The 25,064-nt window shown below is 34.7% G+C and overlaps 1 protein-coding gene across 2 annotated transcripts; it reads left to right on the forward strand.

Moving 5' to 3' along the window:
• Window positions 1-777: 777 nt before the first annotated feature.
• Marf (Mitochondrial assembly regulatory factor) lies at window positions 778-24,813 on the forward strand. Of its 2 annotated transcripts, none has more exons than XM_089634979.1 (13): window positions 778-885; window positions 6,426-6,721; window positions 8,116-8,239; window positions 8,343-8,505; window positions 9,546-9,776; window positions 11,530-11,637; window positions 12,187-12,340; window positions 13,738-14,054; window positions 14,549-14,756; window positions 16,740-16,972; window positions 20,091-20,273; window positions 20,892-21,088; window positions 23,774-24,813. In XM_089634979.1, the coding sequence occupies exons 2-13, from the start codon at window positions 6,517-6,519 to the stop codon at window positions 23,976-23,978; spliced, it is 2,328 nt and encodes a 775-aa protein (XP_089491105.1). In that variant the 5' UTR covers window positions 778-885; window positions 6,426-6,516; the 3' UTR covers window positions 23,979-24,813. The 2 variants fall into 2 exon arrangements, with proteins under 2 accessions (XP_089491105.1, XP_089491106.1); XM_089634980.1 differs by having other exon boundaries at window positions 792-889.
• Window positions 24,814-25,064: the final 251 nt, after the last annotated feature.

Raw genomic sequence — 25,064 nt, forward strand, 5'->3', positions numbered from 1 at the left:
GCTCAAGTTAAAACTTGCTCAACTTTCTTGAATGGGTGTTTACACTGGTCGATTAGTTTTTAAGTGTCATTCAACAGACAGTTGATAACTCAAATCGTAACGTTTGAACCGCTATTAGAGATTGTTTAGAAACTAGAAACCAATCATTTCAATCAACCATCAATATTATATTATTATTTATTAATAACCATTTATTTGTTTAAAAAAATGAATTTTGCAACACCGTTTTAAAGATTAAGAAAATTATTATTGAAAACACACTTTTGAATCACTTTTCTTTTTTTTTCTTTAATAGTATAATAATTATGTCAAATACTCTCGGCACTAAAAATGGATCAATAATGTAAATTTATCGCTAGATACAAAATTCCCACCCTGGATGTAGTGATTAGTAATTCTATTTATTCCATGCTCATTGAAGCATAGACATAAAAACGAACAGTCAGATTCCATTAGTGATGGGCAGGATCGAAACATTTAAATGATCGAAATATTTTAATCCAAACATCAAAAGAATCGAAAGATTAATCTATGTAATCGCTTGGTGCGCAGGGGGGTTGAGGGGGGGCACAAAATATAGCACTTTTGTATGGTACTTCGTTTGCAATAAATGGAAAACCAATGTTTTCACACTGGCTTCATTCACTCAGTCTCTATGTGATGATTTTTGACAAAATCGATTTGTTTATGAAAATGAATCGATATATTTCGATATCAAAAAGATCGAGTAAATAATCGAGGATTCATCGTTTGTGACCATCGCTAGATTCCATAGAATGCGAATGGTATTTCTATGGTAAATTCTTTTACTATCGAACTGCAGCGTAGTTGCTAGTTACGTTTCTGCCAATATTATAATAGTTATGGGTGTTAATTTTTGAGAAGGTTGGTAGGTTCAATTATGTAATTTAACATTAATTCTTATCGTCCTTAATTCTACCGCGCTTCCGAATAAATTATCGATATTTACTTACGCGAGTCTATAAATATATTTCCCTTTGACGTTTCGTGTTTTTATTTTTACGTGTGACAAATATTCTTCATAACGTTGTTATTCTGATATTACTGTGTTAAATAGACTTCAATTACTATGGACAATTGTGCGTTTGATGTTTTGTCAATATTTACTTTCATATAAACGCATCTTGCAATATATTTATTGATGTTCGAATTCGGTGCAAGGAGCAACGGAAATGGAGGTTCGCTATCGGCTCTTAGCTTGTCTATTATTTAAATACCCTTCGTTTATGCTACGTATAGTGCTATCTGTTCCATGCTGTGAATCTCAAACAATATTAAAATATCTCCGCAATTTTGAACTTGTATCGTACTTGTTTTGGCATCTATCTGTATATATTAGTGTAACGTTGTACACACCAATTACTATGATACTATATTACGTTGTTCACACAAATATGATGTATGATACAGTAGTTGCAACTCGAAAACTGGCATCGGAACACATCTGGGTGGTTCACGAAAAATTGATAATAGATAATTGGAATTATATTATATTGAATATTCATATTTCTGTACAGGGGGTGGAAAATGCTGAATAAATCGTTAACAATTCCCGCATTGTTTGTTCCTCATGGTAATTTTTTATTTTTTTTTTTATATTTACTCCACACAGGAGGCCCTGAAGAAAATAATTTCCCTCAGGGCCTATATCATCTTTGGGGATGCTGTGTGGAGGGTTTTTTTGTGGAGAGGAAGGAGTGAACATGGGTCTTGAAGAGTCCCATGTTGTAGGAGGGAGGAAACACAGAGGCCGGCAGTTCGTTCCACAGCCGAGCTGTTGAACTTAAGAACGAATCATAGAAGCGACCCGTTCTCACGTGACAAGTGTCAACTGTGTACAAATGTTGGGCGCGCGTTTGGCGTGTATCCCGACTACGCACCGGTGCCGAAGGGATCAATGACGCTAGTTCCTCAGAGCATCTTCCATTGTAATACCGATAGAACAAGGACAGCATACCTACCTGACGCCTGTGCTCTAAAGATTGCAGTCCGTTTGTTAAGATTGGGGAATCTATCAAACGGACCGCCCGTTTCTGCACAGAGTCAAGGGTTTTTTTCAGGTATTTTGGGGCTCCAGACCAGAGATGGCTGCCAAATTCGACAGTAGGGCGCACTTGCGATTTGTACAGGGTGAGCAGTTGTGTACTATTAAAGTATCTGCGGGCCCTGTACAGTACGCCCAGCTTCTGAGAGGCCAACTTTACTCTGGCTTCGATGGAGCCCCCGTACCTGAGCTGGTCACTTATAGTTACACCAAGCATATCAATGGAAGGCCTGTTCGGAAGATTGCTTCCGTTGAAGGAGACTAGATTATCATTTGGATCCCTTTTAGACGTAATCAGACAGGATTGGGTCTTTGAAACATTAAATTCGACGAGATTATTTTTACCCCAGGAGGAAATACTCTCGAGATAACCGTCCATTCTCTGCTTCAAAGCCCTCCGAGCCGTTGGAGTTTGTGTGCCCTTTGGGGGCTTGTCAAACAAAAAGTTATCATGAACTGTACTGTCATCCGCGTAACAATGAATCGGTGCACATGTCAAAAGGTCATTGATGTGCAACAAAAACAAAGTCGGAGACAGAACCGATCCCTGTGGGACGCCAGCATTTATGGAGTGCGAGGAAGAGGTGTGGAGTGCGAGGAAGAGGTGTTGAAATGTTCACAATGTTAAATATGTTGGTATTTTTAGGTAGGTGACACATTACGTTATACGCATCATGGCTTAGCCTATTTCAGCATATCGCTCGCCATACACTACAAATAAGAATGAATGGCGAGTTATATGCTGAAATAGGTTAAGCATCGAAAATATAATGCGCTTATAGCGTGGTCTGTCACAGGCTTTTAAACGCAATATTTGATTGCTAGATTTTTATTGCGAGATTTGTTTGTTTTTGTTTGTTTTTGAATCTTTATTTAGATGTATGCAAATTTTTTCATACATCTAGTAGGAAAATATAAAAAATACAAGAAATAACAATTACATTTGAAAAGAAAAAGATAAATACACAAAATTATATTATATAAGATATCTAGGTGACTAAAATAATATTGGTGAGCTCAACAATCAAAAATTATTTTTGACATATAAAGCACATGTCCTACGAAAAGTGCTAAGGCTTGGGGCTTCCTTTATGACATTTGGTAGGTTATTATAAAGTTTTTGCCCTTTATAAAACGCGCTGTTTTGTGTGCATGAAAGTTTAGTTTTGGGAAGCCTAAAATCTCTGCGTCTTCTCGTAGGATAATTGTGAACATTTTCATGGTACATAACATTTGTTTGCAGATAATTTGGGAGCATATTATTTTGAAGTTTATACATCATTGTTAACGTATTATATATTATATGTTGTTTGGTTGTCATCATATTTAAATTTTGTAACATAATTTTAACTCTAGTAAAAATGTTGCATTTTAAAATCATCCTCACCCCCCTATTTTGTATAACCTGGAGTTTATTATTTTGGGCTTCGTTACATAAGAATAAAACACTAGAACAATAATGTAAATGCGGAGTAACAATAGAATTGTAAACAAGGCGCGTTGTCTTTAGATCCAAGTTATTTCTGATCCTTTTTAGGAATCCAACTTTTTTAGCAATTTTCTTTGTTATGTATTCTAAGTGTTCATCAAATTTTAATTTTTCATCTAATATTACACCCAGATATTTAATACTACTCACCCTTTCTATGTTTACGTTATCAATTTTTAGTATTGCCTGCTCGTTTCCCCCTACACTATCCACAATTAAAAACTTTGTTTTCATAACATTCAATTTTAGTTTGTTTTGGTTTAACCAAAGTGTTACACAATTTAAGTCAATTTGTATTTTTTCAATGGCGTCCTGTAAATTTTCACTGGCTATGTATAACAATTTGATTGCTGCGAGATTTCATCATCTCTTACAGCAACTATTTTACTAAGTATTTATTTGACTTGACCTCTTGTTCGCTAGCGCCTTAAGGATACAGTTGAAAAATAATTTCTCTAGCTTTTCTGTGGAAACTACTTGGTAGATTTATGTTAATGGTTGCAGTAAAATCTAACTTACAACTACCAGCCTCCGTGGTCGAGTGATAAGGCTCTCGATTAGCAATCCGGAGGTCGCGAGTAAATTTTATTTGATTAATCTGTTTTTTTCACAATTTATTCATTTAAGATAGTATAGTACAAATATTTGCGGGACGTATTTGTAAGACCACCATTCGGAATTAAAACACCCATCTTCTTCCCCTCCCCACTACCTTCAGCCTTGCAACATTCCTCAATTGGGGATGCCATAGTCTCGCTGGCTCCAGACTGTCGGAAGCTGTTGAGACTCTTGTGTGAAATAAAACATATGTAAAAACCAATAGCAAATAACCAATATAACCACGTAATAGGCATAGTAACCAATAATTGCATGTATTTCTGAAGCTTTCACTGTTATTAACTAATTTCATATTCAACTTCGTGGACGATAATTTTTGTGACCGTAAAATAGGTTAGGTAAGGGTTTTGTTCATCGGCTCTCTTGTTATATTTTCTTTAACTTTGCATTCAAACACATTGTTAGGGCCTTGTCGACATGAATTCTATAAGTAAATATCATTTTATCACAACTTAAACAATTGGTTGATTATTTTGAAGCTTGATGTATTGATATATTTGTTTTTATCTTGGAAATGCAATTGAAATAAGTTTTCCATTAAGATTGTGTAACGGAACATACATTATAATCTATGAATTCATAGATGGTGCTTATTTAATTATTTTATTAAAAAACACCTTTTGCAAGTTATGCTTTCAGATTTAAGATGAATTATTTGTTTGCGCACGTACAATACGTATAATGCGTAAGTTTTTTTTACATTTAAAAACACAATACTTTCAAGAAAGGCATAAAATATAATAATGAATTGTATCACCGAAACAATGTTTCGAATCCAATTTAGGTTTATTCCATCCAAATTATTTGAAAGAGATATGTTTGAAGTGCAATATGTTGTTGCTGGTAAATTTAGCTTGTTAAGTAAGGCCCAATTGACACTTTAATTAACAATAACATATCTACGCTAATTTAGGTCGGCTAGAGTGGCCCAACAGTATTGAGTTTATTTGACTTTATAGTTTTTAAAGAGATTGGAATACATTTTACATACATTACCATATAGATGTAATTTGGGATTATCACAGCTAAAAGTATTATGTATCGTGATTGATTTTCGGGGTATCGTACCTTATTGGGCCTCCTCCTTTATCCAACGTTTCGGACAACGTCGGCAATCTTATTTTACATGAAGATAATAATTTTGATTAAATGTACTGAAATGGATAATATTTTATCTGCTGCTAAGGAATTGACTGGAGATTAATATGACGCCAAGAAATGAACAGGTCTTTTTTCCAATAATTTTTTTCTTTTAACTCACTCAACTATTTTTTGTTTGTTACTTTACGAAAAAAGTGTGAATTATTATCAATAATTGAATGCATAATGGCAAAGGTGTGATTATTGATGTTGTATTGTAGCTTTATAGAAACTGGTGAGTCACATTTGGAGTCGATTTTATGGAAAAACTTTTTTTGATTTGTTCTTTCGTTTTCAGCTAAATTAAGTTGGAATTTTTTAGGTCAAATTTTATGAAAATCAGTCACTAGCAGTGGCGGCTTGTAACTTTTTGGTGTACAATAGTGCTCTTATTACAAAAATGGCATTATCGATTTTTTTGTAGCTGAAAAACATTTTTTCGAAAATTCGATTTTTTGTATGAAGATTTTCAGGAATTTTCAGTTTGGCCGTGCGCCGCACGGTTCCTGAAAAATCTTCATACAAAAAATTTAATTTTCGAAAAAAAAATGGTTTTCAGCTACAACAAAATCAGTAATACCATCTTTTCTAATATTAGCACTCTAGTACAGCCAAAAGTTACGAGCCGCCACTGGTCACTAGGGTTAAATATCTGCTGTTTAATGTCTTTTAAATGCGTAGACCCAGCTCCCAAAGCTTTTGTAACCTTCTAAAGAGTTGAAGGAAAAAAAAGTAAAAATTAAAAAAAAAAAAATAGATTGAAAAAAAATTATATTTTGGGTTCTCTATGTGTGAATTCACCAGTTTCCTGCTTGTACTATGAGTTTCCAGACACCCTGCATATAAATTGACTAGAATTATGATCAATGTGTAGATTTTATATTTAGATGAGGCTTTTCATGACTTTTGTACTTGGACAATTACTTACTTTGGCAATGCACTTATTAGCTATAAACTTGAAATCAAAAATGAAGATTACAATTTATTTTCTTGATTCCGGCACAATGGCACACAAGTGTTTCACCTTAATTTATTTGGCAAGCTTTTTTTCTTGTTTACCTATTGTATTATTTTTAAAATTATGTTAATTATATATTTTTTGCCTTGTTTCAGCTGTAATCCGCATGCTGTTGTCCATCATTTGTATGCAAATCTTGAGACAGCAGATCCTTTAAAGGTCTGATTTGATTTCCGGTCTGCTGTAATGGCGGCCTATCTGAACCGCGCTACTTCAATGATTGGCGGAGATGGATCCAATCGCATGGGATTATTCTCTAACGGCGCCACTCGCTCCATCACCACCACCTCCGATTCGCCCCTGCAGGTGTTTGTGCGGGCCAAGAAAAAGATTAACGATATATTCGTAGAAATTCATGACTATACTAAGGACACCATTAACTTCCTTCAGGGTAAGATTGCTAGCTCTTTGGAGATATTTTATTACTGAAAACGAGTGCTTGCTTCCAATGCTAACAATTACGCTAAACAATCCAACCTCTTTCATTCAAGGCCTTTCTCACAGACTTGGAATAGTATCTTTCTAATAAAGATAAATCTTTATTATTTTGGTGATGATCAATAACTACTTTCAGGCTAAAAAATCAGAAAGGGCGACACTTCCAATAACTGAAAACCATTACCATTACCATTTTTTTACTAAAAATGAAAGATTTTCGGTTACACAAATATAAATAATTATGTTTGTTCCAATCTTAATCCTCTTTATTAATTTTACTCTTAACCCCTCAGCAACGTAAGCAGATATATGCGTTAAAAATACGACAGCAGTCAAGTACAATAAGCGTGTTTACACGTCAACGCGTGTCTCTCCATAGAAATCGTTCTTACTCCGTTATTATTTTAGTTACATCCCTCAAACAAAAACTAAAAGGTCGATTATAGATCAAGCTACACATCACTACCAAGTTGTCTATGGAAATACAAAACAGGAATCTGCTGACAGTCGCATAATTGACACAAAATTTTTATCCGCGCAAAATGTCTGCCGGTAGCGCCGCGCGCTTCACATATTAAATTTTTATAAAATATTTTTATATGAAATGATAAAAAAATGAGGTGATAAAAGTGTTTATTACACATATATACAATAGAATAAATATTTTTGTTTACATAATCTGTGATTTTAGTACCATTTTCACCTAAAAACATGACGTGAGTCATTTTTAACCTATTTTTCATGTTTCCATTCTAAATTTAAATATTTACAAATGTTAATATTTATTTATGATACAACAATTTGAAAGCCTATTTTGTAACCTTTCTAAAACAGTTTTTACTATTCGGCTCCGTTCAGTAATGTTTCATTTATAGAGCTTTGATTGTGAGGCGGTAATAAGACAACGTTTTCGTGAAATTGACATTTCGGTTAAGACATCTTAGCTTCAAGTTCGCGAAATGTCGGAGGGGTTAAGTTCATTGGTGCATTTTTAGTTTTTAGTGGGTCAAGTGAGCAGTACATTGCCAACCTCTCTCACCCCTGTCATACCTTTTTTTAAATTCACAGAAATCTTTGCCAAGATTAAAATATTTTTCGTTTTTCAATCTTACATCCAATTCCATTGTAAAAAAGAAATAGGTCAGGGATTTTTGGAGTAGAATCATACATTGGCCACTTTGCCATCGCTAAATTGTGAGTAAATCATTTAAATCTTTCTGCACGGCCCTAGCTTTATTTGAATATCTCACACTGTGTTTTGCCTAACAATTCAGCTGTTACATATATACATTTGTATACCTATCAATCATGGTTTGTATCATTTAAGTATATGTATTTGAATTACAGATATTGAAGACAAATCAATTATTGAAGAAGAGAAATTGAAGCAAGTGGACGCTTATGTTGGAAAAGTAAAAGCCATCAGAGATGTACTCTGCAGGGATCACATGAAAGTCGCCTTTTTTGGAAGGTTAGCATACACCACACATATGTTATGAAAAATATTTTCAACAATTTAAAAAAAAAAGTTATTCTGTCACAGTTCCAAAATAATATGTTTTTATTCTTAACAGAACGAGTAATGGTAAAAGCACAGTTATCAACGCCATGTTGCACGAGAAGATCTTGCCCAGTGGAATAGGTCATACCACCAATTGCTTCCTTCAAGTAGAAGGCGCTGACAATAATGAAGCATATCTTATGACAGAGAACTCTGATGACAAACACAACGTTCAGGTAATAATTCAAATTTAAAAGTAACCACATGAATGCATTACAAGTATGATGTATTAACCTACAGTGTTGTCCTACAAGTGGAAATAAGTAATTGGCTTACAATAATCAATACAAAGCTTATTTAAAAATGAATACAATTGAATCGTACTGTCATAGATGTATTTTAAACTGCTTTTTCAACAATGGTTTAAATGATTTAACTGGCACAGTGAAACTTTAATATAAAGTCTTTCAAAACTTTTATTAGACCTAGAAAGTTATATAGAAGTGCAGCATCACTTGAGTTCTTATCTTAATTTCCCAACTAATCAGCTGACAAGCATAGTGGTAATTTCGTTATCTTTGTCACCTGATCACCATTTGATCAAAAGCTAAAAAGGGCCGTCAGGAATCAGCGCTTAACCCCCCCAGCGTTGGAGGGTCATATATGACCGGGCGTCCATATTTTATAAACGTATTTTTATCTTTTTTTCTATCATGCAGAAATACATAATTTTTTTGACGTTAGAAAAAGAAATAATAATTCTTTCCAGTTTGCCTCAAATTTATACTGGAAATAAATCCTAAAATTAGCCAAAATGAATAATTCATATTTCGCGCCGCTATTGTAACAATCGGTTGAACTTTAAAAATTATTTCTTATTTTTGTTTATATGAACGAGATAAAAGTGAAGGTACAGTTTTCTTACAGATTCCCCAAACAATGAATGTGTTTTCGAAATATCGAGTTCTCTCAATCTTTTTATGATTGGAGTAAAAAATTAATTAAAAATGTGGCTAGCATTTTTGACAACATTTTTCACATTTGATATTAAAATTTTATTATTTAGAAATAGTTATGTTTATTTTAAATACATTCTCCGGAAAGATAATTTTATCTAGTTTCCAAAACAGTATTTGTTTTTACGTAAAAAATAAGATGCATATAGCGTATTTGAAAAATACAGAAAGCATTGCAAACTGAACAAATGTGATGAATGTAGTCACTCAAAAGTCAAATGATCAATGGTTGGCTAATTTATAATAATCGGTGGTTCCAGTCAGTGGGTCAGCTAGCGCACGCCCTCTGTGACTCCCGCCTGCAAGAGTGCGAGCTGGTGCACATCTTCTGGCCGCGGGAGAAGTGCGGCCTATTGCGGGACGACGTGGTGTTTGTGGACTCGCCTGGAGTGGATGTGACACCTAATCTGGACGAGTGGATCGACAATCACTGCTTGGACGCCGATGTCTTTGTCTTGGTCGCAAACGCTGAGTCTACCCTCATGGTCACGGTGAGTAATTTATACCTTCCTCTGATTCCCAAGATGATCACCCAGAAATGCTGGAAATATCCGTGATGCGGTGGTGGCCAATAGGGGGACATTTGAGGCACAATAAAAGACGCTGGCTGATTTTACAGAAAATAGAAAAACTTGGCTAACTTATCCAATATCCATATATAGCCACTATTCATAGGTTCCAGTACCGAATAGTGTAATAGTGTATTCGGACATTATAAATAAATAAATTGTAATTGTAAAATACGTTATCTTATGGACAGCTCATATAATATGTTTCAACTTGCCTTATTTTACAAGGAAATTACTCAGTGTGTAGTATATATGTAACTAATAAAGCAGTTAAGTAATAGGTTTCAAAATTGGGTTTGTCTCGCACACTCTTCAAATAAAACTCCAAGGTCGACAAAACATTTCGACATTTATTGCTGATAGATTACAATAAGCTTGGATGGCTTTGTTAGTAGATGGTAGGAACGATTCTGGGTTTGTAATTGTATGTATCTGAGAATCAATCCCTGCATTATTGACATTTATTGCTGATTGATTACAATAAGCTCGGATGGCTTTGTTAGCAGATGGTAGGAACGATTCTGGGTTTGTAATTGTATGTATCTGAGAATCAATCCCTGCATTATTGACATTTATTGCTGATTGATTACAATAAGCTCGGATGGCTTTGTTAGCAGATGGTAGGAACGATTCTGGGTTTGTAATTGTATGTATCTGAGAATCAATCCCTGCATTATTGACATTTATTGCTGATTGATTACAATAAGCTCGGATGGCTTTGTTAGCAGATGGTAGGAACGATTCTGGGTTTGTAATTGTATGTATCTGAGAATCAATCCCTGCATTATTGACATTTATTGCTGATTGATTACAATAAGCTCGGATGGCTTTGTTAGCAGATGGTAGGAACGATTCTGGGTTTGTAATTGTATGTATCTGAGAATCAATCCCTGCATTATTGACATTTATTGCTGATTGATTACAATAAGCTCGGATGGCTTTGTTAGTAGATGGTAGGAACGATTCTGGGTTTGTAATTGTATGTATCTGAGACTCAATCCCTGCATTATTGACATTTATTGCTGATTGATTACAATAAGCTCGGATGGCTTTGTTAGTAGATGGTAGGAACGATTCTGGGTTTGTAATTGTATGTATCTGAGAATCAATCCCTGCATTATTGACATTTATTGCTGATTGATTACAATAAGCTCGGATGGCTTTGTTAGCAGATGGTAGGAACGATTCTGGGTTTGTAATTGTATGTATCTGAGAATCAATCCCTGCATTATTGACATTTATTGCTGATTGATTACAATAAGCTCGGATGGCTTTGTTAGCAGATGGTAGGAACGATTCTGGGTTTGTAATTGTATGTATCTGAGAATCAATCCCTGCATTATTGACATTTATTGCTGATTGATTACAATAAGCTCAGATGGCTTTGTTAGCAGATGGTAGGAACGATTCTGGGTTTGTAATTGTATGTATCTGAGAATCAATCCCTGCATTATTGACATTTATTGCTGATTGATTACAATAAGCTCGGATGGCTTTGTTAGTAGATGGTAGGAACGATTCTGGGTTTGTAATTGTATGTATCTGAGACTCAATCCCTGCATTATTGAAAATATGTTCCATCTACGTGTAATCTCTTAAACTACTATCTAGGATATTATTTAAAAAACAAAAATTGTCACAGTTATAAAATTGGTGTTTTTATAAAATTTTGCAGGAAAAGAACTTCTTCCACAAAGTTTCATCGAAGCTTTCCAAACCGAACATCTTTATCCTCAACAACCGGTGGGATGCCTCGGCCTCAGAACCCGAACTAGTGGACCAGGTAATCACAGCATTATTACTTTGCTCTTTTCTTATGTATGATAATATCAGACAACCATTATAGTAATTTCCCCAAATTGATTTCTATTTGAAAGCTTTGCGATGAACAACAGCAGGTCAGTAAATCATTTTCAGAATGTTCCCAGTATGTACCTACACTGCTTTTCATCAATAAGTTCTTTGCTTTGAACATCTTTCACCAAGCTTTAAATGTGGTTGTCGGATGTAAAGGCTTCTAGGTTTTCATTCTGTGCACTCTTTTGGTAGTCAAATTTCTGTGGCCATCATTCATTTGATTTTATATAAATGTATGTATGTACTACCAATTCTCAATAGGTTTACTATGTCATCCCTTTGCACTGTTCTGATTAAACACTTTTTTTTTAAATCAAAAGATTAAGTAATGAATTTTCCATTTGGTATGGATTTATATTGGTATTATGGAAAAAAAAGATTTCAGTTGGTAATATGTTTTGCTGAATAAGCTTCTTAGAAGATCAAAAATGTAGAAATCTTGAAAATGTTTGTAACAATAGTTTGGACTTTACAGGTGAGAACCCAACACGCGACACGCTGTGCAGACTTTCTTGTGAAGGAACTTAAAGTTTGCACTCCCAAAGAAGCGGAAGAAAGAATATTCTTTATATCTGCTAAAGAAGCATTATTAGCACGATTAAAAGAAAAAGAACAAAAACCCGCAAGCTGTAAGTAAATCCCCTATGTCTAAATTTGAATATTGGAACCATTTTTTTTTATTACAGTGACTGTAAATATTGTACACACAAAATATGAAGTGAATATATATGTATAGTAAATTGTACTTTTTAGTCCTCCTCACTAGGGTGACCTTTGCTGAGGCGGACTAAAGTTATTAATTTCTATTTTATTTGTTTTCTATATCATTTTTAATGTTTTTTTTCATGTTATTTCATTGATCTGGGGAAAGGATGTTGTGGAGTTTTGTCGCAAAATAAATGTAGTTTCTTTGTCCGAATGAGGTTTTATGACTTGGAATATATTTTATTTCATTGTGATTTGATCTATCTCTTCAGTATTTTTGAATAGTTTCAATAGTATATTTTTAGCATATATTTGTTGTAAATTTGGTCAAAACTATTGAAAATTCCAATCGAAGGCGTTCTTATGGGTACTTTCAGAATGGTCTTTATCATCCCTTTATTAATTGTGTTCTGGTTATGTATATACTTGATACTGCATATTCCCATCTCATAATACCATATGCAATACAAGAATGACATAAAGCGTAGTAGACTTTTGTCATGTCCTTTTTATTTAGCACATTTCTTAGATTTTTAAAGAAATATAAAAGTTTGGTGAGTTTTTCCGTGATACCTTTGATATGTAGGTCCTATATAAGATTTTTCATCAATTACTACCCCCAGATCTTTTATGCTTTTTGATTTTTCTATAACTAAGCAGTGACATTGAACATTATTTCTATGTTATTCGAGTAATTTTAGTTCAAGGGATTTTAATTGAAAATGTTTATATTTAGTTTTGCTTATATTAGGGGAAAGTGAGTTAATTTTCAGCCAATTTTAAAGTGAGAAGCCCCTGTTCAGCCACATAAAATGTTTCTGTCCAGTTTTCTTCTTGAAATAATATAACGGTATCATCAGCAACACTGATTATGCTTCCTTTAATGTTAAGGTTAGTGATATCATTTATATAGATAATAAATAGAATCGGTCCTGGTAAGCTTCCTTGGGGGGATGCCATAGTTTAATGGCAATAGTTTACTCTTTTCTTTGCCAAACTGTACTTTTCGTTGTTCTCGCTCTGTTATTATGTCGTTTCGGCCAGTAATATTTTATGGTCTATTGTGTCAAAAACTTTCTTGAGATCTATGAATAAAGCCAAACATTTTTCCCATCAGCTGTATCCCTTGTCTATGCTTGTTAAATTTTCTATGGCATCAGTGGTGCTGATTTAATTGGTTTCCCCTTTAATATGTTGGTCAACTTTTTAATGCTGTCCATCCTCTTCCAAAACTGCTAATCCCTGGAAGAACTTCCCATTGCATCTATCTGAACATTATGATTTCTAGTTACTAAGTTTGTTTTGAATTGGATTATTTCAGCTGGTGCTCTGGCCGAGGGCTTCCAGACCAGGTACTTTGAGTTCCAGGACTTTGAGCGCAAGTTCCAGGAGTGCATCAGCATGTCGGCGGTGAAGACCAAGTTTGAACAGCACTCGCAGCGTGGCCGCCTCGTCACCACTGATGTCCGCTCCGTGCTGGAGAGTGTCCACGACAGGGCCAGCGCGCTCCGTTCAGAGAAACTGGACGATAAGAAGAAGCTGCATGAGCAACTGAACTACACTGAGCAACAGCTCATGCTCATCACGAGGGAGATGAAAGCCAAAATTCGCCACATGGTAGATGATGTAGAACAAAGGGTATGTTGACTATATCTATTCTGAATGGAATCCACAACGAGCGCCGTCTCTAAACCCAGTCAAGTGGAAATGTTAATTTGTGTGGATTTTTTCACTCACACTTTACTACGTTGCACTTGTTTGGGATTGGAATATAATTCTAATGCATTATTATCTCAAGAATTTATACATGCCTTAAAATGATTTTATGACGAATAGTTTATTCCGCTCCCCTGTTTCCACAACATTTCTGAATTGGATGTGCCTTAGTTCCCCGGCTCCGGATAGTGTTAACTGGTGTCACAATAAAATTACCATTTTTGCACTTTTAAGAAATATTTGAGATCTGAAAACCAGATAATTTGTATAATGCTGAATTTGTATGAATATTAATTCCTGATTGTGTATGTACAAATTAGTAGAAACATAATTTCCTGACACTGGCAGGTTACATCAGACCAACGTGTACTCTGTGTAATATTTAAAAAATCATGAATATTATCAATTTTTTCCAGGTCTCCAAAGCTTTAAACGAGGAAATCAGAAGACTTTCAAATCTGGTCGGCGAATTCAATCTGCCATTCCACTCCGACCAACTTGTGATAAATGTTTACAAGAAAGAATTGCACTCCCACGTTGAGAATGGCTTAGGATCCAACCTCAAAGCTCGTCTGTCGACAGCCGTTGCCTTGAATATTGAGTCTGCTCAGCAGGAAATGACAGGTACATACATACTTTACACTCAGGAATTAGATTGTTCAAATGCAATGGAATGGTTCTGCGACAATTTTACATAATGGTAACATTGCAAATATTCATTGTTTTCTGATGGGTGTAAATATATCAAATAATAATATATATATTTTTTTTTTATTAACTTTATTTTTTTTATTTAACAAAATAGGTAGACCAACAAAGCTGTCACATGCCAGCTTGTAATAATGTATATATTTATAATGTCGAATGTGGTCACTTAGTCCATCGTCTCATGGGGCAACTGAAAAGAATCAGTTTTCAACTCAAGTCGCTATCCTTTGTATTTCAATGGCGGTCCGCACGCGACGCAACCGGTCACTCGCAACTACGCATGCACGCTTTCAGTTGCCAGTTGTCCATAGATATGTCAGTTTTCAACTCAAGTCGCTATCCTGTGTATTTCAATGGCGGTCCGCACGCGACGCAACCAGTCACTCGCATCTACGCCTGCACGTTTTCATTTCCCCGGGTTGTTCAGTGATAGATGACAGCTGAAGTGTTCTTCATCATTCTGGCTAAACAAGTGATGGTTTCCATGGTCGAGGGGTAAGACTCTCGACTAGCCAGCCGAAGGTGATTTGTGTTATTTCACAATTTATTAATTAAAAATAATATATAGTATACTTGCGGCTCATTCCAGAGTGGAAGATACTTTCAGTTTCCCTGGTGTAAGACCACCATTCAGAGTTGAAACATTGCTTGAAAAGGCTGTTTGTTGACCAGATCTAAATAGCCGGGTACTCCCCCACCTTTCTCTTCCCATCTCCTTCCTTTCCTCACTACTTTTAGCCTCACAACATACCCCAATTAGGGATGCCATAATCTCACTGGCTCCAGATGATTGGGAGCAGTTGGGACTCGTGAGGTATTCACATAAAAAAAAGAGATAATTTGTGAAATCGTAAACTTGAGTTGCGCCGTGAGAGAAGCTCGATTGCCAACCAGTTTGCAACCTGTAGTTGCCAACTAGTTTCAGTTTAGTTTCAGTTGCCCCGTGAGTGGATGGACGTCTTAATTATTAAACATCTCGTAGACCCGTAAAAATCACAGGATAGTCGGAAACATCATTTCTAATTTTGAAAATGATGATTAAAACTATTTTCTGTTTAAAATATTTTGTAATACATAGGTATTTTATTTACTGAATTCTTCACACAATCAGTTCCTATTTTGATAACGACACTTCTAATCATATTTGAGTTCTTTGATCCAGAGTTACTCAGGACAGACAAATAAGATAAGTATGATAGATGACATAATTTCGGTTGTGTATGTTGTACGTTTGAACAAGATAATTTCAGTTTTGGATATGTAACATTCTAAAATTATGATTCTACATGTTTTTAGAAGTAGAAAAGAAAAGTAACTTTTTTCGAAATTCCAACATTTTAAGGTAGTTTTTAGGTTAAAAAAGTTGAATTGTTTGTATGGGAAAATAAATATTCTTCTATGGAAAAATATTTTGGTATGGAAAAAAAAGTTTTTTCCTTCACCATCATGTAGAATCACCTCCTGAAGTTAGTGCACTTACCTACGGACTCCCTGTATAGTGAATTTATGCCGCTGTTCTTATAGCTGAAGGTGTAATGGTCAGCAAATTTGTCTTCCATGTGTGGGTTTGATCTGATCAGGGTTTGATTTGATCAGGGTTTGATTTGATCAGGGTTTGATTTGATCAGGGTTTGATTTGATCAGGGTTTGATTTGATCAGGGTTTGATCAGGGACCAGGATCAGGGGGATCGGGATTCTTGTCCATGGAAATTTTATTTATTTATTTATTTTTTTTATATGTGATTTTGCCAGCAATCAGGAAGGGAATGGCTCCCTTTTGGATGATAGCTCAGACTTCTGATGGTCTATTGCCAATGGTGAACTCTTGAGGTATTTGCTTGCCACAATGGATTCACCTGGAAGATATATAAAAATAATTTAGTGTATTTGTTAAACAGACAGGTTAATCAGTTTGATACCTGAAGAGAAGCGAGCGGCGGGAGGAGCAGGTATCACATCCCGCCGAGAGCCATTCCAAGTGCTGTACCGCCTGAACTGTGAGAATCTCTGTGCGGACTTCCAGGAGGACCTGCAGTTCAGGTTCAGTTGGGGCATCACCGCCATGATTCAACGTTTCCAAGGAAAAAATTCCCACCGACTGGCCATCAAAAATTATATGCCTAATGAAAATGTAAGTCAGCAATGCTACACCTCCTTTTACCTCATGTTCTTTAACCCATTTCCGAGCCGCCACAATTTGAGGCCTCAATTAGAAGGCCTGCCATCAGGGCTAGGACAAAATATTTATTTTTACGTAAATAGTAGAATGCATTGCCATCATTCAAGATTTTATTTAAATTAAAATTTTTATTTACACTAACCTTTCTGGCCTCTGGCATATTCTGTCAAAAGGTCAGAGTATTTATGCTTGGCAATAAAATCAAAATAAATGGAATATTCCTGAACATATCTGAAAACTATCTTTGAATTGTGAAAAAAACGCTTTCAGATTTTATTATTAGAAATAAACATAATTATTGCATTATAATTTTTTTTAATGCAAACATGAAAAGTTTTAAAAATGGCTCCCTTTATGTTTTTTTTTAACTAAAATTGCTGATGAAGAAAAAAATAAAAACACACATATTTTATTAGTCACATCACTTTTTTGTTGTTTCATGTAAAAATAATGAATAAAAAGTTTCATAATTTTTTTTCCAAATTGTGGTCGGAAATTTTGGATTTATAGAGGTGTACATTTTAATTTGTCTCTGGTGAACTTTTAGATTTGAATATAAAGCGTGGTCTTTTCTCTTTCTAACACTGTTAGATCATATTTCTCACTATGACAAGGGAGATACAACGATTTCTATGAGACCTATATGAGCTCTTCCCAAAAGCGAACATATTAGCCTGAGGGGTTAAGGCGAAATAGGTAGACTTGACCTGAAATTTGGCATTTTTGAGGCCACTTTTAGACGTATGGACACTTTTCTAGAAAAAAACACAAATTGATTTCGAAAGATCGTTATTTTATCTTGTAAAGTAAGATGTAAAATTTTGAAAAATAATATTATTTTCATATCATAATAAAGTGTTACCGTTGGACGATGCGCAGATTTGTTGCATTTTCAAAGGTGAAGTTGTATTATACAACAAATATTTCAAATCATTGAATAATAATGTATAAACAATCAATAAATTATCTATCATATGTATGCATAAGAATTTTGTTTTTATTTCAAATAAAATTACTAATAAATAAATCCGAGCACGCGTTTTGTGACGAAAATCCCTCAATTGGACTATTTATTTATGGTCTTACAAATTGGTATAGTTCAGATTTTTTTAGAAAAATAATTTACCAAGACATAATTGAAACATTAGAAATAATTTATGACCAAAAAATATATTCTTAAAGTATATAATAGTAATTAATTTCGATTCGCGTTTGTTGTTTGTGTCTTACCCCGGCGCAAGCCGAAATTTTATCATTCCCCGCTGCGACAGGGCGGCGAGCGGACGTCTATTCCACGCCAGTCTACTTGATAACATTTTAAAGAAATTCCTCGCGATGAGGAGGAAAATACCCTCGGAAAAAAGTTTTATTAGATAGCACAAATTACGACATCAAAAACGTACGTGGGAGATATATTTTCAGAAAAACAAAGGTTAGTGATATTTAATTATCCGTGTACATTGTACGTACTTATATGCTACAGGGTCGTTCGAAAGAATCAGTCAGAATAAGCACATATTTTTTATAACATTTGGCGATAATTTTGTGTTGTTTAATTTCCAGGGAAAAGAATCAACTATGGACAGGAGTTTATGTCTGTTATCGTTTTTTCATGTATAAATGTTAAAACTTATGCCAAAGTACGTGAAACTGTTTGTGATTGGTAGTCAAAAAGTGACACGAACCAAGTGAATTTCGATTCGTGATGTGCGATTCAAATCATTTTTTTGTTCATAATTTCTATTTTATTGTCCAATTCACTATTACATTGGTATAATTCAACATATTTAATGTTTTTTGTGTTACTTTTTGTCAGTTTCATAATGTCATATTGTGAATTGAGCTTCTTGTTTTAGGAAAAAAAAACAAGGTTATTTTTGACATACAAACCTATGATTTTTACTCGTGAATTTAATAACATTTCGAAAATTAGACGAGTCAGGTCGCTCCGTTAATCATGAAAACAAATACATGAAAGCGATACAATATTATGCAATCGCATAACTACATATGTAGGTAGGTACCGTAGAAAATAGTTGGAAATAAAACCTAGTTTTAATATATAAACTACTTCAGTTGTAAGGAATAAACCCTCTTTTCAATGTCATACATATCAAATCAAGTAATACTTTGAAGATAAGTATTAGAAATAAAACTTACCGGTAATACCTTTCGGACAAACGAATAAATAAGTAAAACAAAAGATTTTTACTCACCTTTGGAAAACTCGTGTAAAATATTTAAAAAAAAAAACAAATTAAACAAATATTTGAAATTTTTTTTAAATGTATATATATATACCTACATATTTTATATCTACCATGTCAACAAACTGCATTTGTATTTATTTATGTTTACGCACTCCGACGTATAATTTACAAATATGTATGTAACTACTTATAAGGAAGAAAGCTACAACCAAGAATTAAACAACAATAATTGTTATTTCATCGGAACCATGCTGTAGTTTTCACTGCCGCGCGAGTGGACGGCTCGCAGCGGAATGAATTCGGTATTTCTGTCTCGGTCTAAAAAAACGTCCGATCGTGAGATCGTCTTTTAACGAAATTTGAATTCTCGTCCGCTGGTTAAATCGCCTTAAATAAATACAAAAACTAAAAGTTATGCCATTTTTACTTCATCATTGAATTCAAGATGAGTTTGCACTAAAATTAATTCAGTTGCTGTGTTCAGTTGCAATCAAAATAAATTCGGATGGGATGGGTTAAAAAGAAAGTAAAACATTCCCGGGTTACAAATAATCTGACAATATTTGAAAAACTCCCACTACCATCGTTATAAGCGGGAAAACACTTATGTAATGATTGAGGACTTAGCTACGAAAGGAACCAGACGCATTTGGTCAACTCCGGCAATGACTGGTCATGGCCTATTCTGTTTCCCTGAGATCCAAAAAATTTTCAACCACTTAAAAATATGTTTGTTATTAAGTCTCATAAATCGCATGGTCCCACTTAGCCTTGATCTGATTAACATAAAAATGTTAGCAAAAATAATCATGTTTGTTTATTTTCTGATGACCTGAATGTTATTTGTGTTTTTTTCTCAGATACCCCGTCCAATATGTTCGCCTTCAGAGTCAATAGATATGAGCACAATGCCTTACTCCGGGGTGATGCAGACCAACCAGATCGGACCTCTATCGGCAGACCAGTGGGCCACAGTGTCCAAGGTGGCCCTCGCTTCATTCACCTCTCAGGGAACAATGGGTGGATTGCTTCTTGCTGGATTTGTAAGAAACTTTTTGACAGTAATTCGTCGCTCTAGTTCGTTTTTGTCCAACAAACCATTTTTGGCGAAATTGAGTTAAGTATGCAGTTGTTCTCAGAAAGCATTTATTTATACGATACAAGTGAAAAAAATTTGTTTTCGAAACGACGTTTGTCTTAAGTCCACCAAAATTAATCAACATTCCGAGCGTGTTTATCCAACACATGTCGGAAAAAAGGCCCCTTATTTTTAAACCGGTCGTAAAGTGACATTTCATATAAATGTATCCAAACATCCAAGCCATTGATTGCAAGCCAAGCAATTGAGCTAATTTCATTTTATGTGTTTTTCGTAAAAAAAACTTTGAAACGCTATTTCTCCCGATTTACATTTTGGTCTGTTGGATAAAAACGAATTAAAGCGACGAATTGTTACATTCAAAAATAAAACTGTGTTAACTTAATTATTGTTTTTGTAAATTGTACTGTCTTAGGGTGTATATATTTATAAATTGTACTGTATAACCGGATATATATTTATAAAAATAGTAAATCTATACAGTAGTAGTTTCCCCAGAATAGCCCCTTTTGTATACGGCGGCACACAAAAGGTTGATATTATTGTTTTGTCTCGTTTACAGATGTTGAAGACAGTTGGGTGGAAGGTAATAATGGTGACGTGCGCCCTCTACAGCTCCCTGTATGCCTACGAGCGTTTGACATGGACCAACAAAGCCAAGGAGAGGCTGTTCAAAAAGCAGTATGTGGCACACGCTACGAGGAAATTGAGGCTGATTGTAGACCTCACTTCCGCCAACTGCAGCCATCAAGTACAACAGTAAGTGGCCCAGAATTCTTATCACTTCTTTCACATCATATCATTCTACTCCTCAGGCCTAAGCCATATTCTGTCAGAAGGTCAGAGTATTTCCGCTTTGCATACTATCAAATAATTAAAATTTAACATTGTCGCAAATGGCCAATCAGCGCCATTTTTTTTTTTTTTTACATTTAAAAGGTCCCTGCTAATTTTAGGTCTGTGTTTCAGCTTTTGAACAATTTTTGTTCAGCAGAACAACTGTCATTTTATTATGCTCGTCAGCTGATCATAATTTATTAGAAAACTGAAACAGCGTTCAGCGGGGACCTTTCAAACAATCAAAATGGCGCTGATTACCCATTTGATGACAATGTTACAGTAATTTGAGTAGCTGCAAACATTCCAATCTTGGTAATCTTGCAACACAAGCAGCTTGCTTGGACGATCCGAATGATAATAGGCCAAATTGTATATGGGCATTTTTGCCAAAGTTTGTACACGTTTTTATGCTTTCCATTACGTTACTTTTACGTTTTATTTTTAAGTTTCCACCAATACCAGATTACTAGAACTCGAGATTTGTTTTTCAATGCAGAATTCTGGGACTAACTAACTAACTAACCATCACCGTTTCCCCTCAGGGGTAGGCAGAGAGGACGGACCGCCAAACAACTCGGTCTTGGCACACACTTCTTGCCTCATTCACATTCATACATCGTCTCATACATACTCTTCTATTATTCTGACTCTTGACATAGCCCGACTCGAGTATCTGATTTACTTGATCGTGCCATGTCTTCCTCGGGCGTCCCCGACTTCTGCTACCATTCGCATTTGCATCATACATTCTCCTTACACTCCTATCTTCGCTCATTAGCTCTACATGCCCAAACCATTTAAGCGTCCCTTTCTTAATCTTACTCATTACGCTTACATCAGCTTTGCACTCTTTGCGGATCTCCACATTACTCACACGATCAAACATGGTTTTACCACACATACGCCTCAGGGATCTCATTTCAACAGCATTTAATCTACTTTCATCCTTTCTTTGCCAGTTTCCATGCCTCACTTCCATACATCAAGGTAGGTACCAGCACTCCGTTGTGGACTGCTAACTTCGCTTCTTTGGACAATTTTTTGTTAGCCCCAACTGCGTTCAATCCTCCATTAATGGAGTTTCCTGCATTTACCCTTTTTTCAATATCTCTGTCAGCCTTCCCATCTCTCGTAAACATACTTCCTAAATACACAAACTCATCCACCTGCTCTAAGTATTCCTCATTCACAATTATATTGCACACTGTTTTCGTACTCTCTCTTTCAAACACCATTACTTTAGACTTACATTCATCATTAACTCATTCTTCATGCATACTTCTTTCATCCTAGACACGAGAAACTGTAGATCATTTATACTATTAGCAATCAGCACTGCATCATCAGCATACAACAGGCAACATACTTTCAAATTATTCAAATTCGCGCCCAATCCCACCTCTTTCAATTCTTGCATACAATTATCCATGTATAGATCACCACGGTGACATTACGCAGCCTTGTTTAATACCTTTTGTGATATCAAACCACCCCGTAAAACCACCGTTTACCCTAACACATGCAATGCTTCCCTCATACAGAGACGCAATTGCCTGAGTCAGATTTGCATTCACTCCATACTTGGACAACACCTTCCATAGCTTTTTCCTGTCGACTCGGTCGTATGCTTTTTGTAGATCTACAAAGTCACAGAAAAGTTTCTGGTTTTTTGCCAGAAACTTCTCACTGAGCATACGCAATGAGAAGATCTGGTCCATGCACCCCCTTCCACTCATAAAAGCACCTGCACATCCCATATTTTATCCTTTGTTTCCTTTCTTACTCTTTCAATCAAAATTCTACCATACAGCTTGCCAACTGAACTTAGCAGGCTAATAGCCCTATGATTCCCACATTCCATACCCTTTACCTTTGTATAATGGCATGATCACAGCCCTTCTCCAATCTAAAGGCGTGTAACCTTCCTTTAAACATTGGTTAAAAAGATTGCACAACCATGTGAGAATTATACGGCTACCTCCTTTAAAATATTCAGCAGCAATATTGTCAAACCCGACAGCCTTACCATTCTTCATACATTTAATCGAGCTTTCTATCTCATCCATGCTAATTTTGGTAACATTCACTCCATCATCATTCATATCTGATTGGCCGCTGGAATCACTGTCACTCACTTGGCTTTCGAAGACTTCCTCGAAATAATTCATCCATCTCTCTTTTATTTTTTCCTCATTCGTCAACATTTTTCCATCTTTCGATTTTATCAATTTACTAACTTCCATAATATGTACTTTTTATTGCCCAGAACACTAATGGAGGGTTATAATGTGGTTTCTTCAGTGAACATTTTCAATTTATCATATGTATATTTTCCAAAATCATGTAAGACATTTAAAAACCACTAAATTAATCTTCACACCTAAAATTAATAATGAAATCAGACTTGTTTCATTGAACGTAGAAATGACATGGTAAAAACACACTACCTTTTGATCTAAATAATTCATCATTTTTCAATATTCCATTATACGTAACTATGAAAAAGCCAATCGAAATCGTGGGACATTACAAAAACGCAATGTATGTGCCAGGTATTTACAATAAACATTCTGTATAAAAAGCATATTTAATCGTTTTCTCCAGAGAACTGTCATCAACTTTCGCCCAGCTGTGTCACCTGGTGGATGAAGCCAGCGGCGAGATGGACAGCAAGGTCCACGAGCTGGATGTGTCATCTCAGATGCTGGAGAAGGCCGCCACCTCGGCCAAGAAACTTAGGAATAAGGCAAACTATTTAAATAACGAACTGGACATGTTCAACGAAGCCTTTCTCAAACCTACCCAATAGTAATTGTAATTAGCTTGATTTTATTAATGTTAACGTTGTTTTGTAAAATGTCTGTAAACTAATAATGATAATTATGATAAATAATTTTCCTTTAGTAAACTACAATTTACAACAGTGATTAGTTGTAGAAGAAAATGTTACTTTTTTACTAACAATCTTTCCCATTTTCTGATAGAGATAAAAACAACTAGTCATGGATAGCGATATTAATATTAGTTTTAACAAATAACACAATAGGGAAATGTGAATTCTTTCTATCGTTTTTATTTTGCAAATATTTGGTGATATCTTCTGTATTTTATAGTTTCTATGTATTTTATTCCTTTTTTACTATTGAACAAAGCACCTCTGATGAAATGTTTTCATTGAAGTTGTTTTAATTATACACATTATTTGGACAAAAATTATTGATAAATTAAAAAAATTAATTGGTACATTTGTCTGCATTTTATATCAGACTTGAACCATTGCGATAGCTATTTGCTGGATACAAGTTTCATATTAAATTATTGATTAATTTAGACTTCGAGAATCAAGATTAAATAATTTACTTTTAATCCCTGAATACCATTGAGAAAATAAAATGTAAAAAAACTGACTTATCCAATAAAATCACTTCTGCTAACGAAAACTTAACGACACTTTATAAAAGGCAACTACACAATGTAATGTTAAAATGATTGTTTAAATGATATCATTTATGTAAAAAGTTAAATGCTTTCTCCTATTTCTAGAACCATTGTTACTTATTTTAATTAATGAATTGTGTACATGATTATGAATAATATTTTAATGAACTTGTTGCTGTTTAATAAAAAGAAAGTTAATAATAATGTATGTTTAGTATTATTTAGTATAAATCCTTACTCTACTCCATTTGTCCCCTTGAGATGTCTTTTGGTTTTAATTCTTAATTTGCAGCAGAAGGAACCAGTCTTTCACTTATAGTTTGAAACTTTTTACAAGTGCAGATTTATTTGTTACGGGCATTGATGTATGTATTATACTAGATTAGCCCTGTCTAGTTAATTTCATTTTAATAATAACCCCACATAGTATGTAGTAATTTCACAATACAACTCTCCA

This window comes from Hesperophylax consimilis, chromosome 8 (assembly GCF_061612785.1).
Source record: "Hesperophylax consimilis isolate HC1 chromosome 8, BYU_Hcon_1.0, whole genome shotgun sequence".
Lineage (NCBI taxonomy): Eukaryota > Metazoa > Arthropoda > Insecta > Trichoptera > Limnephilidae > Hesperophylax > Hesperophylax consimilis.